Source organism: Phyllostomus discolor, chromosome 12 (genome assembly GCF_004126475.2).
Source record: "Phyllostomus discolor isolate MPI-MPIP mPhyDis1 chromosome 12, mPhyDis1.pri.v3, whole genome shotgun sequence".
NCBI lineage: Eukaryota > Metazoa > Chordata > Mammalia > Chiroptera > Phyllostomidae > Phyllostomus > Phyllostomus discolor.
This window is the reverse complement of record NC_040914.2, coordinates 47410330-47429091: the sequence shown is the minus strand read 5'-3', so window position 1 is coordinate 47429091 and position 18762 is coordinate 47410330. Positions and strand designations below refer to the sequence as shown.

Genomic DNA, 18762 nt, shown 5'->3' with positions numbered 1-18762 from the left:
AAACACTCACTGAGGGGATGCAAGGGGACTTCGGGGGCCCACGCTGCTGCCCAGCCTCTTCTGGTTGGATGAGGGTGTTCTGAGCAAGGAGGGTCCACCCCAGTGTCTCATATACCAGGACCCCCGAGCCCCGGGAAGGAGCTGCGACTTCTCAGACCTGCCCTGCGGACCCTCCCCACCCCACACTCAGGGTCCAGAACGCCCCGCGCTGCCGGGAGCGCTGGGGGGTCCCGGGCTCAGAGCCTGCCTCTCCCCCTCTCTCCCTCCCGCGGTCCCTGGGACCAGCCATGGGACCCAGGGCACCGGCGGCACTGAAGGTCCTGTGCACCCGGCCATCGTGGGCGGGGGACCCGCGGCCTTTCGCAGCCAGCCCGGGGGTCCTGAGCTCACTTGGGACAGCCAGAGTCCCAGGGCGCACGCACGGCGCCGGGCACTGGGCAAGTCTGACTGGACGCTGCAGGTCAGACACTGCAGGGAGGCGCCCCCTGGTGGTGCGGGTGCGTCTGTTTGTCAAACAGGGTGTGAGTCTGAGAGTCCGGGGACTGGACAAGCTGGGCCCACCACTGCCCAGGGCCCCGCCCCCGGGGGAGCGCTCAGGTGTGCTTGCCTCCACTCTGACTGCCAGGTGTCCTGGGTCCCCAAACACCTTCTGGCTTCTGTCCCCTCCACTCCCCAGCAGCGACCACCTGCAGACAGAGCTGGTGCCCTGCCTCTTCTCCAGGGGAAGAGGCCCTTCGGCCCTCCCACGGGTCCAGCCTCTCCACACACCCACGTTGCAATAATGGTGCCGCTGCACTGGGGTCCCTGGCCATCCACTCTCCGGGGAGCCGGGCAGGGTGCGTGCCCCTCGGACTGGCCCCCGTGGAGCATTTGTAGCAGTCTGGTCACCCAAGACCACCCCTGCCCTCCCCCCAGCCCACTCGGAGCCCCCGTGCCCCTTTGGTCTTGTGCACCCTTGTGCCAGAGCCCACTCCCTTAGTCCAGCAGAGAGAGCGCAGGGCCTTGGGAAGTGAGGGCTGAACTAGCGTTTGGTGACAGGACCGGCCAGCGGCCAATAGCCGCTGTCCCCCATTCTACTCTGGACTCTGGCCTTGGGGGTTGCGGTGTGAAGGCCAAGGGCAGGCTTCCTCCTAGCTTTCGGGACAATGTTGAGGTGGAGGGGGCCTGGGGCATGCAAGTGGTTCGGGGACTGTGGGCAGCGGGACCCAGCGGACACCCAAATCCCTGCTGTGTGGGTCTCTGCTAATGCCAGATCCCTGGTAAGGGTCGCAGGAACCCGCTCCCTCGTCCTGTTTGGGGACCCACAGCAGCAGGAGCCGCCTGCACTGGCTAGGCTTGGGCTCCTTAGGCCCCCCTGCCCCAGGTGCGGGCAGCACTGCGGAGCCCTCGGAGGGCCCTTTCCATCTCCGGGGGCTGAGCCCGCAAGTGAGGGGCGTCCACTGTGCTCTAGAGGGGCTCATGGAGCCCCCAACACACACACACACACACACACACACACACACGGGCTGGCCCGGGGCCCTCTGCAGTCTGCAGAAGCCTTCTGGGCCTTCCATGGACACCCATGAGTCCCAGCAGCGAACATCAGTTTGCCCAAACATCTGGGGGTGTCTTTATTGAGCCCTTCTTTCTCTCCTTCCTCCCTCCCTCCCTTCCTTCCTTCCTTCCTTCCCTCCCTCCTCTCCTTCCCTCCCCACTCCCTTCGGTTCTGCGGCTCAGGCCCCTTTACGTTGCCATTTAGGCGAGTTTTGTCCCCGTGTGGTGTCCGGGGCGTCCTCCCTCTGGATGCTGCCCCTGAGGGACCTGCTGGCCTCTGGGGGCGCCACACGGAGCCCCTGAGGGACAGTCCGGGGGGCCCCGCAGAGCCCAGGCCTCACATCCAACCCCATTTCCAGGGGGGACTTTCACACACACGTCTGCCGTGGAAATCAATCAGGTAAATTGATAAGACGCCCTCCTCCCCACAAACTACAGAATGCACAGTAAGCAGACCAGTGGGAAGAACGAACCTACTAAACACACACGTTCGCCCTCCATCTGTTTACGTCACCGGGGTCCTGGGGGGGAGCCTCGCAAAGGCGGGGGTCTGCAGGCCCCCGCAGGTCTCCCTGGGCGTGTTGTTAACACACAAGAAAGGCATCAGTTTCAAAGAGATGACTGGGACATACTTTTAAATGTTTTTAATTTATTTTTTATTGAGTTGAGTAGGGTGAATTTGGTTAATAAAATTATAAAGGTTGCCCTGGCTGGCCCAGCTCAGTGGATTGAGCACAGGCTGCAAACCAAGTGTCGCAGGTTCGATTCCCAGTCAGGGCACATGCCTGGGCTGCAGGCCATGACTCCCAGCAACCGCACATGGACGTTCCTCTCTCTCTCTCTCTTTCTCCCTCCCTTCCCTCTCTAAAAATAAATAAATAAAACATTTTAAAACAAAAAAAATTATAAAGGTTGCAGGTGGACAATTCTGTTACACCGGGTTGGCCAGAAGGTCCCTTGGGCGTTTCCCGAACGGTGGCTCCGGCAGCGCTTGCTGATCGTCAGAAACAGCTTTGCGAGACGCACCGTGACAGCCGCCATGTCCCCGTGCCTCTGAAACAACGTAAACTGGTGCATTTCTGCACAGCCCTTTTTATACTGAAGAAGGAAGAGAGTAAGCAACATTTTCGGGATCTTGTGCTTTATTTTCTCAAGAAAGGTCAACACGCAAGTGAAACAAGAAAAGTCGTGTGCAGTGCGTGGAGAGAAGGCGCTGTGACCGATGGCACGTGTCAGAGGTGGATGTGAAGGTCCGTGCTGGACGTTTCTCGCTGGACGGTGCCCCACGGCCGGGCGGACCAGCTGGAGCTGATAGCGACCAAATCCAGTTGTTACCTGGGAGCACTCAGCGTCATAGCACGAGGGAGAGAGCCGACGCACTCAGAACACCCAAATCGACCACGTGACTGGTGAACACGGAAAATGTGTCTTTTATTTAAGGCAAACTCTGGAGAGATTTTCGGCCGAACCGGCACGTCACCTGCACGTGGCAGCCTGTGCCCACCGCCCAGAGTCAGGTCTCCTCCCTGCACCGTTTGCCCCCCCCCCCCACCTCTTCTCCCGCCCCGACCTCCGCGCTCCCTCCGGTCCTCGCCCCGCTGTGGGCTCTCCACCAGTGTTTGGTTTGTTTGTTGGTTTCTTTTTTGCCGAATCTCTCCTCGTTTCCCCCCAGCCCACCGCCAGCTCCCCCGTGAGTGACTGGGGTGTCCCACCCAGCAGACCCCTGTCTGGGGGGGCCCATCCCCACTGTCACAAGGGGTGAGAGCTCCTTCCGTCCTTGGGGCTGAGCGCATTCCGCCGCGGGAGCGCACCACAGCTCCTCCAGCCGCTCGGCTGCCGCCGGGCACCAGGGCTGCGTCCAGCCTCGGCCACTCTAGTGGGCTCGCTGCAGCGAGCACGGGGTGCTTCTGTCCTGTCCAGCTGGGGTTCGGTTTCTTCAGGTAAATCCCAGAAGGGGGTGCTGGGTCAGGAGGCAGTAGCGTTGTTATGTTTTCAGGAACCTCCATACTGTTCCCCACGGCGGCTGCACCGTCTGCGTCCCACCAGCAGCACCAGGGTCCCCTGCTCCGTGTCCCCACGGGAACCTGTTGTGTGTGGGTTTGTGGCCACTCTGACAGATGTGGGGCGATACCTCACTGAGGTTTTAGCCTGCATCTCTCTGATGATTCCTGACGCTGAGCGTCTTTTCACGTGTCTGTTGGCCTCTGCGTATCCTGTTTGGGGAAGTGCCTGTTGGGGTCCTTTGCCCAGTTTTTTTTTAAAGGATTTTATTTATTTATGTTTAGAGAGGGAAGGGTGGGAGAAAGAGAGAGAGAGAGAAACATCCATGTGCGGTTGCTGGAGGCCATGGCCTGCAACCCAGGAATGTACCCTGACTGGGAATTGAACCTGCGACACTTTGGTTCGCAGCCCACACTCAATCCACTGAGCTATGCCAGTCAGGGCTCTTTGCCCAGTTTTTAATTGGACTGTTGTTGTTTGGTGTTGAGTTGTGCAAGTTCTTTATGCATTTTGGGCATTAACTCCTCATCAGGAGTGTCACTGGTGAGTGTGTTTTCATTCAGTCATGCAAACGCGTTTTAGGGTCATCACTTGCTCTCTGGCCTCCCGTGCCCGTGGAATTACAACAGAAGAAGCTATTGCCACAATGAACAGTCGAGGGGCTACTGCCTCTGGCTGTTTCTAGGGTTCCCATGGTTTTGAGATTTACACTGAAGTCTTTAATCCATGCTGAGTTTGTTCTTGTAGATGGTGTGAGAAGGTGGTCTAGTTCCCTTCTTTGTTTTTTACCGTAGTCTTTACTGTATTTTTGTGCATTGCCTTCAGTCCCCTGGCCCCCGCCCCAGCAGCCCGCCGCACACCGTGATCGTGTGCAGGAGGCCTTTCTCCTGGTGTCTCTGTGCGGAGCGCTTCTGCCCAGTCCTCTGGCTCTCCCGTGGGAGGGACAGGCCGTCGTCCCCCCACCGTGTGCTCCCGTGTCCCCGTCCGGTGTAGAAAGAAATCGCGGCGTGGGTTTACTTCCGGGCTCTCTGGCGTGTTCCGTGCGGCTACACGCCTGTTTTCATTTCGGTACGAGGCCGTCTGACCGCCACGGCCGTGCAGGACAGTCGGACGCCAGGCAGCGTGACTTCCCCACCTCTTTGGTTGGGAAGGGAAACGGTAATGGAGAGAGGTAAGCGTCTGGGAGCCCATTTCGGGAGATACACGCTGGGTTGGCCTGGGGCTCCCCAGGTGGCCCGGACTCAGGGGGAAGTGGGTGAATGGCCAGCAGATGGGCGTTTGGAGGGAAATCTAGCACCTTCCTGTCGACCCCGCGAGTTCCACGTGTGGTGTGGGGCCTGGGAGAGGGTCTGCGAGTGAGGAAGAGTGGGATTTGCCGGCAGGCTGGCCAGGGGAGGTGGGCGGAGCTTTCCTGGGCAGGTGAGGGGCCCCGGCCCTGCCCCCATTCCTGAGGCTTGGCTGTGGAATCTCGCGTCCACCCGGCCTGCCCGCCCCCGGCAGAGCAGGTGCAGAGCCCGGCACCCTGGGGAGTGCCGGGTGTCGCAGTCACAGAGGCCACATGCAGCCGTGGGCCGCGGCGTCACCCCCACCAACACCCAGTGGGAGCCTCCATCGAGTGCCGTTGGGACTGCACCCACGTCAGCGGCGGCCCACAGACGCCCCTCCCCTGGTTTCCACGTCCCACGCACCCCTGGGTCTCCAGGCAGAACCGCGTGTCCAGAGAGTGGCCGGGACCCAGGAGCTCGTCCACGCTCCGACAGAGGGGTGGACCTGCAGCCCCACGCTCCTCCCCACACTGTGGCCTGAGTCACAGCAGGACCAAGGCTGGCTTCTGGGTGTCGGGCCCCGAGAGGCCGCGCCCTGTCCTGGGAGACACAGGGGCAGCCCTGCCGCCGGGGAGGGGCCTGGACCAGGTGCAACTACAGCCTTAGGTGTGCTGCCACTTCGTACCAGCAACTGCACTGTGAGGGGTGGGCCCCGAAGACCCTGTGTGTGTGGGGGGGCAGGCGTCAGGGGGGTGCCCCGGACCCGGAGGCCACCGGTCCGGGTCCTGGACAGGGTCGGTGCCCGGGGTGAGGGCTCAGCCTCCATCCGGGACACGTGTGAGAGGCGACAGGTGGAGGTTTCTCTCTCACGTCGACGGTTCTCTTCCTCTTTCTCTGGCCCTCCCCCCTCTCTAAAAATGATTGCCTCTTCAAAGAGGTCACCAACGTGGTGCCGTCCCGTCCCCGTCACCCCCACCCCTCAGAGGGGACGACTCCCGGTGTTAGGGACGCTGACCAGGAGTGAGGGGGAGAGAGACTGTGCAGGAAGTGTGTCCCATCCGGGGACAGTGCCGGCGTGGTTCTAGGTGGGGGGGTGCCCAGTGTGGGGGGACGTTCGGGTGCCCACTTCTCAGAGGTGGCCTGGGACCCGACGCCTTTAGGGAGAGCAGTGGCACCTTCTGCTACAAGCAGCGACCCGGAAAAGCAGCACCAGGTGGGACCCGGCAGGTGGGAGAGGGGCTGGGTGCCCTGGGCATTTCCCTCCCAGAGGCCCCTTGGACGAGACTGGGGGAGGGGCTCACTCAGGGGGTCCCCATGGTTCCAGTGGGGCCGGCTGCCAAGTCCAGGGACCCCGGGCCTGGGGTGTGCCCAGCCCTGCCACATATGCCTGGGTCAGAGGTCACCTTCGCAGATGAGTGGCTGCCCACTGCCACCTCCCTTCACCCCACAGCAGGAGGGTGGGCTCAGACAACAGGCCCAGGCAGACACACCACAGGCCGCCCGCATCGGTTGTGTCCGGACCAGGCTCCCGCACAGCCCAGCCTCCCCCACAGCAGGCTCCCCGCTGTGGAAGGCGGCCAGGTCAGCCACGGCCCCGTGAGAAGTTTTAACATGTGACACCTGACCTGTTGTTAGTCAGGGCCACTGACCTCTTTTCCCTTAGGTGGTCTAATGAGAAGTGCCCACAGACGACACAACAGTGGACGTCTGGTGTGAATGAATCAAAATTATACCAATTTTGCTCATCAGATCAGCCAAAAGCGCAATTCACGTTCTGGTGTGATTCAGAATTTCAGTGCTTTGCTTGCGTGTGCCGTGAGGGGAAAAAGGGTGGGCGTGGCAGTTTAAGGTGACACCCGGCTCTGTGGGCACCCCAGCCCCCGCCGCTCCTGGGGACCCTGGTGCCGAGGGGCTACTTGTGCCCTTCCCTTGGGCTCCCTGTGGAAGACGTCCCCCAGCACGTCCGCCAGCTGCCGGGGACGTCTCTGGTGGCTACTGGGGACCTTGGGCAGCTCCTCGGCTAAAGGGAACCCAGGTTACAGGAAACCACTTACACCCTGCGGACCAGCTCCCATGGCCTCGTGCATGTCTTCTTCGGGATTCGGGGCATCAGCTGCCTCTTCTCCTTGGTCATCTGGGACCTTGGGAGCCTCCTGAGGGTGCCGCCTGGAAGACAAGGAAGGCTCAGTGAGTCGGGCCCTGTTCAGAAAGGATGTCCTTGGCACGGGCAGCCCAGCTGGACGCAGTGACTCTCTCTGAGAGAGCAGCGCGCAGGGGACGAGGCATCGACGTCATGCTGGGGACACGCCCTGACCGGGTGACGAGGTGAACATCACTCAAGGTGCCGGGAAGGTCGGTGCCCCTGACGCGGAGCTGTGGGTGGGGAGCTCCCCTCTGGGGGGTGCTGCCCATGGCCGGTAGCCCCCGTTGTCAGCAGGGAGGCAGCAGCTACACCTGGGCGCAGCGGGTCCACAGAGCACCCGGCGGCCACCCCGCCACCCTCTCACGGCCGGGAACACCAGCCAGGTCTGAGGGACGGTCCCAGGCCAGGGGACCAAGGACATGTGCTATCAAATGCCACGTAGTATCTGTCGTGAGCGGGACCCCGGGACAGGAGAGGGTCAGTGATGCGAAAGCTGGTCACCCCACAAAGCCAAGTCCGGGGACTAGGGCCTTGTAAGGGGACAGCGCTGGCTTCCTTCCAGCTGTGACAGCTGTGCCTGTCACCTGGTCATGAGCATTGGGGGGGGGGGGGGGGTGAAACAGGAGCATACGGGATTTCTGTCCTGTATCAAAGATGGTATCACAGAGGCGACCTCAACGCCAATGCGACCTCACTCAGGACACAGCCTGCTCCCAGGACTCTGTGCACCTGAGGCCTGTGTCCCCCAGCCCCCCGGCTGGCTGTCCCCAAGCCGCACTGCCACTTACCGACGCTTAGTCCTGGGGGTCCTCCCATCCTGGCCACGGCTACCGGAATCTAGGGGCCGATCATCAGCAGGAACCTGCGCAGCCTTGTTTTCTCCTCCCCTGGTTTGGAGCTCAGCAGCCTCATGGCGTCTTCCACCGAGACCGGCGTCTCGGGGGGCCTCGAAGGAAACCTTTCAGGGGAGAGTTTCAAGGGTATCAGAGTGTTTCCACCCAACGCTGACTCTACCTAGAGTTTTGGGGACCAGTCCTCATATCTGGGAGAGCACCGTAGCTCCCCTGTGCGCGTGAGGGACAGCACCCAGGCATGTGACACGTTCTCTGGCACCGAGAAAGCAGGGCTGCGGCCAGTTCACAGGCAATGATTGTGCAAGGCCTTTGCTTTGGAGGCCCCGGTCCCTGCAATTTCAGAATCAGGGGGTGGGCCCTGGCCAAGGAGCTGGAGGCCAAGGTCTCCCAGAGACGGGGCTCCCTCTTCCCTTAAGTTTTCCTTTCTGTGAATAGGGTTGGCCCGGCTGGAGGGTCTCTCGCCCACCTCCGTGCGCCTCCCACAGTCCCAGGGAGGCTGGGGCGGTGCGCACTCGCTGGCAGCTCAAGGCAAGTGGCAGCCAATCAGCCAGGAAAGGCGAGGCTCAGGCGGGGGTCAGGCGGGGACAGGAGACACCAGCTGCATGCAGTCCCCTTAGCAACCTATAGTTGGGAGGGGACGGCTCCCGGTGTTAGGGACACTGACCAGGAGTGAGGGGGAGAGAGATCGTGCAGCAAGTGCGTCCCATCTGGGGACAGTGCCAGTGTGCTTCTCGGTGTGGGGGTGCCCAATGTGTGGGGACGTTCGGGTGCCCACTTCTCAGAGGTGGCCAGTGACCCGACGCCTTTAGGGAGAGCAGTGGCACCTTCTGCTGCAAGCAGCGACCCGGAAAAGCAGCACCGGATGGGACCCGGCGGGTGGGAGAGGGGCTGGGTGCCCTGGGCATTTCCCTCCCAGAGGCCCCTTGGACGAGACTGGGGGAGGGGCTCATTCAGGGGGTCCCCAGTGTTCCAGTGGGGCCAGCTGCCAGGTCCTGGGACCCGGGGCCTGGGGGTGTGCCCAGCCCTACCACACGGGCCTCGGTCAGAGGTCACCTTCACAGATGAGCGGCTGCCCACCGGCACCTCCCTGCCGACCCCACGGCAGGAGGGTGGGCTCAGACAACTACCTTTCTCGGCCTTGCCTCACAACCCCCTCCCCCTCGATGTCCAACCAGGATCCCACACCTCTGGTGGGGTGGGGTACCCCAGCCCCCAGGGACCTCCTGTGACACCCTGTGGTGCCCCGGGGGTTAATAGCCGTACTGCACCTTGGCCTTGAGCTCCTCGGTGAGGAAGCCCGCCACCATGTTAATGAGCTTTTCCTTCAGGTCCACTCTGCCCATGACCAGCTTGGTCAGCGTCACAGCATCTGTCCCATCCAGGCCCCTGACGATGGCCATGAACTGATTGTACAGCTTCTCCTGCTCAGTGGGCGTCAGCTCCATTAGGATCTGAGGGACAGGCTGGAACTCCTCACTCGTCATCCCCGCTAAGAGCCCCCCTAGGGCACCCCCTGGAAGACAAGGAAAATTCAATGAGTTGTGCCTACATGTAAACGGTGGCCTTGAGCTCACTGAGAACTGGTCCCCATTAAGATGAGCGGGGCACATTGAGGAGTGGGTGGTCACAGAAGGCTCAGCCCCACCTCCGTGCTGGTCACCGCTGGTTGCTCTGGTCACAGTTCAGGGTTTGAGTGACAGACCGGGGCTGGGCCCCTGGGGAATCTCCCTGTCCCTAGTCCAGAGGAAGCAAGGTCACCTCCCTCCCAGGGACCAGGGGACATCGGCCCAACTTCATCCCCTGGCAGGTCCTGGTTCCCACATGGGAGCAGGGGGGGAAAGGGGGGCAGGTGACGCTGTGGGCGGTGGTTGGCAGCTTCTCCTGCCCGGGGCAGTTTGGCTGGGAGCGGGGACGCCCTCTCTGAACAGCTCATGTGTGAACTGACAGCTCGTGCCCCTATGGGTGCCCCTCCTGAGGGGACCTGTGATGATGATGACGGGGGAGGGGCCACCCAGGGACACCCTGAGGCCTCAGTCTGCAGGACACATCCCTGGGCAGAGCGTCCTCCGGGTCTGCAGGACACGGGGGCCATTTCCAGACACCTGCAGGTCAGAGACTCGGACACAGCGGCCGGTGTTTCCCAGGACGCGGTTTGTAACAGAGACCGTGTCTCAGAGGCGACCTCAACGCCACCCCTCCTCACACAGGAGGCAGCCTGCTCTGAGGGCTCTGGGGCCCTGAGGCCTTTGTCCCACAGCCCCCGGGCCGGCTGCCCCTGTGATGCACTGGCACTTACCAAGAGCTAGTCCTGGGGGGCCACCTAACAAGCCACCAATGGCGGTCATTACACCGGCGACCATGACACCCCTCAGTGAGTGAGTGATGGTCACTCTCATTTTCTTCTCCTTTGAAATGGAGCACAGCAGCCTCATGACGTCCTCCACGGCGACGGGCATCTTGGCGGCCTGGGAGGAAGCCCTTCTGGGGAGAGTTTGGAGAGTGTCAGAGTGTTGCCACCCAAAGGCGACTCTCCCCAGAGTTTGGGGGACGGGTCCTCATTTTCGGGAGAGCACCGTAGCTCCCCTGTGCGCGTGAGGGACAGCGCCCAGTCATGTGACACCTTCTCTGTCACCGAGAAAGCAGGGCTGCGGCCAGTTCATGGGCAAACAGAAGCAGCGGGCGGATGGAGACTCTTCCGTGCTTTCCAGTGACCTCTGCCTGGGGATAGGGAGGGACCTGCCCGAGTTCAGTGCAAGTGAGGCAAGGCCTGGCCGAGTGTGGGGTGTCCCAGCCAGTGTCCTCTTGGGAGATGTCCTCCTGGCCTCTCCCAGACAGGGCATCTGGGCTCCGGACAAGCCCAAGAGGGGAGACACGGGACTCGGCCACTGAGACACAGGCCTCACACCCGCCCAGCTGGCACTGGGACCCCAAGCAGGGTGTCGGGTCCCGGCCTGTGGGGTGGTCCCCCCCGCCCCGGGCTGGGTTCTGGAGGGGTGAGGGGAACGCTGCCAGGTGCCTGGGAGCGGGGACCCCTCAGACCCTTGGACGTGGTGGCTCTGGGTCAGCATCCTGCCGCTGACCCCCACCCCTAGCCTCCAAATCCACCCCTGGAGAGGCAACCCCACCTCTACTCACGGGACGGATGAGGCAGAATGATGGGGCAGCCACAGAATAAGAGAAATTAGACCATCCCAGAGTCTAATGTACCTGTGGGTAGGACTGACCTTTGGAACAACGATGACGGAGCAATTCTATAGGCTTAGGAACCTGGGTCCCGCTATCCCTGACTTCGGGGAAATGGGAGCTTGGCAGGAAAGGGCAGGTGGGGCCAGGGCAGGGCAGGGACAGGTGGACTCACGGTCATGGTCATGTGGTTGGAGTGCCTCACCTGGACACCTTCAGAGGAGCCTCTTCCTGCTTCAGCTGGAGCCAAGGCTGGGGCCACGCCCCTTCCCGCTGCCCCGGCCCCTGCATTCAGGGCTGACCCCTGCAAACATTACCCAGGGGGCCCGTGGGGACGATGGGGGTCGACTCCATTGGTCTGTGCCTTCTGGTTGGATGAGGGTGTTTGGCCAAGGACAGTCCACGTGGGTGTCCAGTGTATTGTGTTGGCCAAAAAGTAGGTTACTTAAATCCCATAAAATAAAAGACACATTTTTCATTTTCAACAATATCATTATTGTTTTGGATATTTTTAATACGCCGGCTATTTCCTGTTCTTGGCTTGTGAGCGGAGGGCATGTTCTTGCGAAACATCTTCCAATGCGTGGGACAGCCTCACAGCAAAAAATTATTTGGCTCAATTGTCAATGGTACCAAGAAACATGGCAAGCCACTTTTAACACTTTCAAGCAGTCACACCTCCTTGTCCATACGCCGCACAAATTCTTTTTGCATTTTATTTGTGTTTTCACCATTCCTGAAATAATAAAGCAGAACATGCAGAAAATATCGCTTGTGTTCTTCTGAGTTCAATAATAAAACAGCTACACAAAAATTCACCGATTTTGATAAGCTTTTAAAAAAAAGATTTTATTTTATTTTTTTCTTCTTTTTCAAAGATATTTTATTGATTATGCTATTACAGTTGTCCCATTACCCCTCTTCATTCCCCTGCACCCTGCACACCCCTCCCACTCACATTCCCCCTCCTTTAGTTTATGTTTATCTGTCATACTTTTAAGTTCTTTGGCCTCTACATTTCCCATACTATTCTTACCCTCCCCCTGTTTTCTCCCTGCCATCTATGCTGCTTATTCTCCACACCTTTCCCCCTTCTCCTCCTCCCACTCCCCTGTTGCTAACCCTCCATGTGATCTCCATTTCTGTGGTTCTGCTCCTGTTCTAGTTGTTTGCTTAGTTTTTTTGTTTTTGTTTTAGGTGTGGTGGTTAGTGATTGTGAGTTTGCTGTCATTTTCCTATATGTGTTTCTTATCTTCTTTTTCCTAGATAAGTCCCTTTAACATTTCATATAATAAGGGCTTGGTGATGATGAACTTCATTAACTTCACCTTATCTGAGAAGCACTTTATCTGCCCTTCCATTCTAAATGAAAGCTTTGCTGGATAGAGTCATCTGGGATATAGGTCCTTGTCTTTCATGACTTGGAATACTTCTTTCCAGCCCCTTCTTGCCTGCAAGGTCTCTTTTGAGAAATCAGCTGACAGTCTGATGGGAACTCCTTTGTAGGTAACTGTCTCCTTATCTCTTGCTGCTTCTAGGATTCTCTCCTTCATTTTTACCTTGGCTAATGTAATGATGATGTGCCTTGGTGTGTTCCTCCTTGGGTCCAACTTCTTTGGGGCTCTCTGAGCTTCCTGGACTTCCTGGAAGTCTATTTCCTTTGCCAGATTGGGGAAGTTCTCCTGTATTATTTGTTCAAATAAGTTTTCCACTTGTTGCTCTTCCTCTTCTCCTTCCGGTACCCCTATAATTCAGATGTTGGAACGTTTAAAGATGTTCTGGAGGTTCCTAAGCTTCTCCTCATTTTTTTGAATTCTTATTTCTCTATTCTTTTGTGTTTGGTTGTTTTTTTCTTCCTTCTGATCCACTCCATTTATTTAAGTCCCAGTTTCCTTCCCATCACTATTGGTTCCCTGTGCATTTTCTTTCATTTCTCTTATTGTAGCCTGCATTTGTTCATCTAATTTGTGACCAAATTCAACCAGTTCTGTGAGCATCCTGATCACCAGTGCTTTGAACCGTGCATCTGATAGGTTGGCTATCTCTTGGTCTCTTAAAAGTACCGATTGTGGGGCTTTCAGTTCTGTTTGAGCCACCCCCCCCTTTGGTCTATTCTCACCTGTTACATGTGCGGGGCAGAGCCTTAGGTGTTCACCAGGGTGGGGCACCCCAGTCACTGGGTTGTGACTCTGTATGTGGGGGCAGGGTCCGAGAGGGAACAGTGGCACCGGCTCTGCTCTTTGTTGGACCTCAGTCCCTTCCACTGCTTCCGCTAAGCAAACTGTGTCCCTCTGGTGTCAATTCCCATGTGGGTGTGCCTGTGCACACTGTGGGACCCTCCAAGGACCTCTCCTGTGAGGCTGGGAGTCCCTCCCTTGCTTCAACCTCCACAGTTGTCCTCAATCAGTGTCCCAAGGCTCTATTTCCCAGGCGCTGGAATCCTGGGTTGTGCACAGTACCTTGCTTCACAATCACCGCCTTGCTGGGTCTGCCGGTTGCCACCCCTCAGTCAGGGTCTGCCAGCTGCCGCTTGTGCGGTCAGGGTCCCCCTGCTGTGGTCTTGCGTGTCCTGGATGCCTTACGTGGCTGGTCCCATCGCTCTCTGCTCTTCTTGCCCCGACCTATACCTGGCTGTCCGGCTCCGCCCCTCCTACCGGTCTGGATGAACGGGTCTATTTTAATTCTTTGGTTGTCCAACTTCCATACAGTTCAGTTTTCTATCAGTTCTGGTTGTTATTCTGATTCTAAATTGTTGTCCCTATCTTGGTTGTGCGAGGAGGCACAGTGTGTCTACCTATGCCTCCACCTTGGCTGGAAGTCCTGATAAGCTTTTTTTTTTTTTAATGTAGGTTGATATGACAGCTGTCACAACACAGCCTAGCAAAATTGCTTTGAATGAGTTAAAGACAGCTAAGCGCTTACTAGAGCCATCGTATGGGAAAAAACATAACAGACTTTTTGGCCGACGCAGTACAAGCATCTTCCCAGTCTTGGGAGAGAATCGTGTGTGTTTGAAACCTGTTCTGTGTATCTTCATGTCTCCACAATCACGTTTCCAGAACTCCCCGCGCTGCCTTGAGAGCTGGGGGGCACCCCCGGCTCAGTGCCCGTCCCTGCTGTGACTCCCAGGTGTCCTAGATCCCCCAAACAGCTCCTGGGCTCCAGGCCCTTCTGCTCCCAGCAGTGACCAAGTGCAGACAGAACTCATGCCCGCCTGCTCCTCAGTGAAGAGGGCCCCTTCGGCCGTCCCACAGGGCCAGACTGTCCACACACCAGGATCAAATTAATAGTGACACTGCACTCAGGCCCTGGAGGACCCCGGGCAGGGCCCGCGCCCCGCCGGCCGGCCCCGCTGAACTGTTCGGATCAGTCTGGTGGCCCAAGGTCACCCCGCCCTCCCCCCAGCCCACTCGGAGCCCCCGTGCCCCTTTGGCCCCGGGGCCCCTTGGCCCGGGGCCCACTCCGTCCCACAGCTCCAGGGAGAGAGGGCAGGGCCTTGGGAAGTGAGGGCTGAACTAGCGTTTGGTGACAGGAGCAGCCACTTCCAAAAGCAGCTGTCCCCTAGCGCACACCGGGCCTCTGGCCTTGGGGGTTGCGGTGTGAAGGCCAAGGGCAGGCTTCCTCCTAGCGCTCGGGACAAAGCTGAACTGGGGGGGCCTGGAGCATGCAACGGGCTCGGGGACTGTGGGCAACGGGACCGGGGACTGTGGGCAACGGGACCCAGCGGACACCCAAATCCCTGCTGTGTGTGTCTCTGCTAATGCCAGATCCCTGTAAGAGCTGCAGGAACCCGCCCCCTTGTCCTGTTTGGGGACGGACAGCAGCAGGAGCCGCCTGCACTGGCTGGGCTCCTTAGGCCCCCCTGCCCCACAGTGCGGGCAGCACCTCGGAGCCCTCGGAGGGCCCTTTCCTTCTCTGGGGGGGGGCCCGCAGGTGAGGGGCGTCTGCTGTGCTCTAGAGGGGCTCATGGAGCCCCCAACACACACGGGCTGGCCCGGAGCCCTCTGGAGCCTGCAGAAGCCTTCTGGGCCTTCCATGGACACCCATGAGTCCCAGCAGGGCCCCTGTGGTGCAGGCCCAGGTCACCTCCATTTCAGACAGGAGCCCGAGGTCCCAGGGGGAGAGTGCCAGCGTCCGGACACCACCCTGGGCCCAGCTGGCTCTGAGCCCTTGCCCGTGACCCGCCCCCGAGTCTTTTCTATCGCAGTGTCCCTGCACCTCTCTGTGGTCTGATGTGGGTCGATGCACAGATATACCCCGCAGTGGTGCGGTTGCTGCGGCGGCCGGCACACTGCCCCGCTGGACAGGTGTGTGGCCCAGGGGCCACAGTACTCTGTGACATTTGCACATCGAGCAACCTGTGGGACAACATGCTTCCAGGGACGGGTCCCCATCGTCAAGGGGCGCGTGACCCTGCATATACATATAGAGGATTTTTTTATTTTATTTATTTATTTTTAGAGAGGAGTAAGGGGGGGAGAAAGAGAGGGAGAGGCACATCCATGTGGGGTTGCCTCTCACGCGTCTCCTACTGGGGACCTGGCCTGCAACCCAGGCCTGTGCCCTGCCTGGGAATCGAACTGGCAGCCCTGTGGTTCACAGCCAGGGCTCAGTCCACTGAGCCACACCAGCCAGGGCTTGCTTTTTTTTTTTCTTTTCTTTTTTTTTTTTTTGCCGCACTTCGATTTGTTGGCATCATCCATGAACCCAAACACAGGTGTCCCCCCCATGCCCACTGTGGAAGGAGGCCGCCTTCCATCCGCCACAGCAGGTGCCCACGCAACGCCACCCCGGAAACGGGGCCGTGCTCAGGGTTCAGCCAGGGTCTGGGGGGGAGACGGACGTGCAGACGTGGCTAGTCCTCTGTTTTCCTAAACCCTCAACCGGAATGGGGGAGGTGACTCCTACAGAGAATCCGTAACCCCGCCCTGAGGTGGGGCCAACGCACCGCACGCTGCGTGCCTTTAGCAACGTACGCAGCCCGACTCATCCTGGGGTAAGTGTACACCCGTGAAATCGTCACCACCACCACCGTGAAGGCCACAGAGACAGCTGTTCCCTCTGGACGGGTCCTCCCGCCCCCTGTACTGCATCATGAGGTGTGTGGGGGGAGCACGCGGGCCGTGAGACTCGCCCCCCTCCAGCAGAGTTCAGTGCAGGAAGTCGTGGCACTGGCTGCGGGCGGGGTGCTGCTGTGTCAATCCCCGAAACTGGTACCTAAAACTTTGTACTCTCGGTGGTCACTTGTTCCTTCCGTTTCCCTGGCTCCCTCGTGACAAGGGCCTTCGGCCTCCATCGGCGGCCCTGCTGCGGTGCGACAGCCGCACCGCCCCCCCCGTTTTCCTGCAGTCCGGGGGGCTGTCAAGGCTGCAGGCTGACCCACCTCGGGGGTGTCCCGGGCTCGGGGCTGGGAGAGGCTCTGATTCTGGGCGCACAGCGCCCCCTGGTGGCGCGTTACAGAGCGGCCGCTCCCTCCCTCCCGGGGACAGAAGGCGGGGGCGGGGCAGGGAGCTGGGCGGACAGGAAGAGGTCAGAGGGGCAGAAAGGTCAAGGCCAGGTACTCCAGCGAAGGTTAGCTGTCGGCCGTCACGCAAACCTTCCCCCGTGAGGGCTGAAGCCACAAGGCGCATGCGCACACTGAAGCCCTGCAGCGTGGCGCCCCGCACCGCGTCCCCTGGTGGCGGAGCGTCCCCAGCTCACGGCCCTGCCGCCTTGTGCTCGCCGTCCTGAGGGAGGCCTGGCTGGGGGGGCCTGCAGAAGGCCATTCGGTCTCTCCGTGCCTCAGTCCCCGCCGCGGGGGAATGACGATCGTCGCCCGGGGGTGTCGGGGGCTGCTCTGAGAGGTGCAGAAACCTCGAGGACTCCGGTGCACTGCGCAGGGCGAGACAGTGGCCGGCGGCCCTGAAGCCCCACACCCGGTCCTCGCCCGCCCACAGGGCCGGGACCCCGGTGTCCCTCCGTCCCTGGCAATGAGCCCCATTCCTGCTGGACAGACACCCCCCACCGCACCCCAGTGCTGGGCTCTGTTCACTGCGCCAGCGGAGCCGGAACTCAGACGCCGCCCCGACCCCCACCGCCTTCCCGGAGGCGCAGCCCGCGGGCTCCCGCGCGACCCGGCTGTTCGGGAGAGACGCGCCCAGACCCAGGGCTGCGCCATCCCAGGCGCGGCCAGCAGGCCTGCAACCCCACAGCTCACGGACAAACTCCGGGACATTCCGAAAAGTGAGAGGTGGTGGCCGGCGCACTTTCTATTTTAAGTTACCTCTAAGGAGGCACCGTAGTCTGGGGCCTAGGGGTTCCGCGAGTCCTGACCCCGGCCCGCACCCAGGCGGCCGCAGAGCCAGGGCTGGCTGGGGTCAGCAGAGGCTCCCGGCCCCCGTCCTGGGCCCAGGACGCCCTTCCGAAGGGCCTCCGAGTCCTTGTCGCCCTTGTCCCCGTTCGCAGCGCCCCCCCCAGGACATAGGCCGTCTGTCTCATCTGCCGCGTGTTCAGCACACCTTGGGGCATGTACCAGGTAGGTTACTCTGCTGGGGCCCGGGGGGGGGGGGGGCACCACAGGCTGGGCGCTTAAAGCAGAGCGAGACCGTCTCATGGTTCTGGAGACCCGGAGTCCAAGGCACCGGCAGGGCCTGCAGGGAGAACCCCGGCCCGCGTGTGTGCAGCCTCCAGCACCAGCGGGTGTCCGTCCGTCCGTCCTCCCAGTTTGCGGCTGCGTGTCAGCTCTGTCATTATGAGTCCCCCTCCCTGACGGTCTGTGTCTGTGCCCCAAGGCCCGCTCCTTCCAAGGACACGGCCACGTGGCCTCCACATGGTCACCTCTGCAAGGACCCTATTTCCAAGCGAGGTCACAGTCACAAGCAGCCGGGGTCAGGACTTCATCGTAGCTTTTGGGGGCAACCCGGTTCCACCGGGGACACAGGGACCCCGGTGGTGGCGGTGGCGGTGGCGGGGAGGACCCTCCGAGCCCACACCGGTGACGGAGGGGCAGGCTCACGGGGCGCTGTGTGCAGGGGGCCGGCCACCAACCCCCGCCCCCCGCCTTTCGCCTGCGGGGCGCTGATTCTGGCGCGGGTGCTGAGGAGCACGGTGGCTTTGGGACCGCCCCGGGCTCCGTCACGGTCCTTCTGAGCAAGGGACCCATCTTCGTCCGTGGTGCTCGCCCCCCTCGCACTCCTGCAGACGGTCCTCCACCCCTCTGGTCGTCACTGAGCCCCGCGCTCAGGCCAGCTGTGCTGTGGGGGTCGGGGGGGCAGCCTCCTTGTCGTCCTCACTGTCCTCGCTTCCTCCCAGCCACCGTCAGGGCCGCCGAGTCTCCTCCCGGTCCCCAAAGTCCGCAGGGGGACGAGAGATGGCTTGCAGGCCCTCGGGCCCCCGACCGCTCTGTAATTTCCATCAGTTCCCCCAAAGCTGCCTCGGATAGACGGACCCAGTGAGGGCCGTGTGTCCTCACTGCGGCTTCCAGAAGGATCTCCCAGCCCCTGCCGCCCTGCAGGCCAGCCTCAGTGTCCTCTACAGCACCACGGGGGTCAGCCCCAGGTCCCCACAACCTGGCCCGGGGCAAGGACCCAGCGAGCAAGGGGCAGGGAGCCCCGTGTGACCCTAGGGTCGGGGGGCGGGGGGTGTCCACACCAGCTGAGCTGGTGACCAGGCCCAGACTCTGCCGGAGATGCCAGGTCAGCGGTTCAAAAAGCTAGACATTCTTTCTTTAAATTTAATTTAATTTATTTATTTTTAGAGAGAGAGGAAGGGAGGGAGAAAGAGAGGGAAACGTCAATGTGTGGTT

The 18762-nt window shown here is 60.5% G+C and overlaps 1 protein-coding gene across 1 annotated transcript; it reads right to left on the bottom strand.

Moving 5' to 3' along the window:
• Positions 1-8973: 8973 nt before the first annotated feature.
• Positions 8974-9345, bottom strand: LOC114490124 (protein C19orf12 homolog). The gene has a single exon (XM_028504050.2). It carries the CDS (start codon positions 9278-9280, stop codon positions 9047-9049), a length of 234 nt encoding a protein of 77 aa, XP_028359851.2. The 5' UTR covers positions 9281-9345; the 3' UTR covers positions 8974-9046.
• Between the last annotated feature and the right edge of the window lie 9417 nt (positions 9346-18762).

Bases quoted from the DNA above. Each gene is read 5' to 3' on its own strand.
- LOC114490124 (XM_028504050.2), bottom strand. From the start codon at position 9,280: ATGACGAGTGAGGAGTTCCAGCCTGTCCCTCAGATCCTAATGGAGCTG.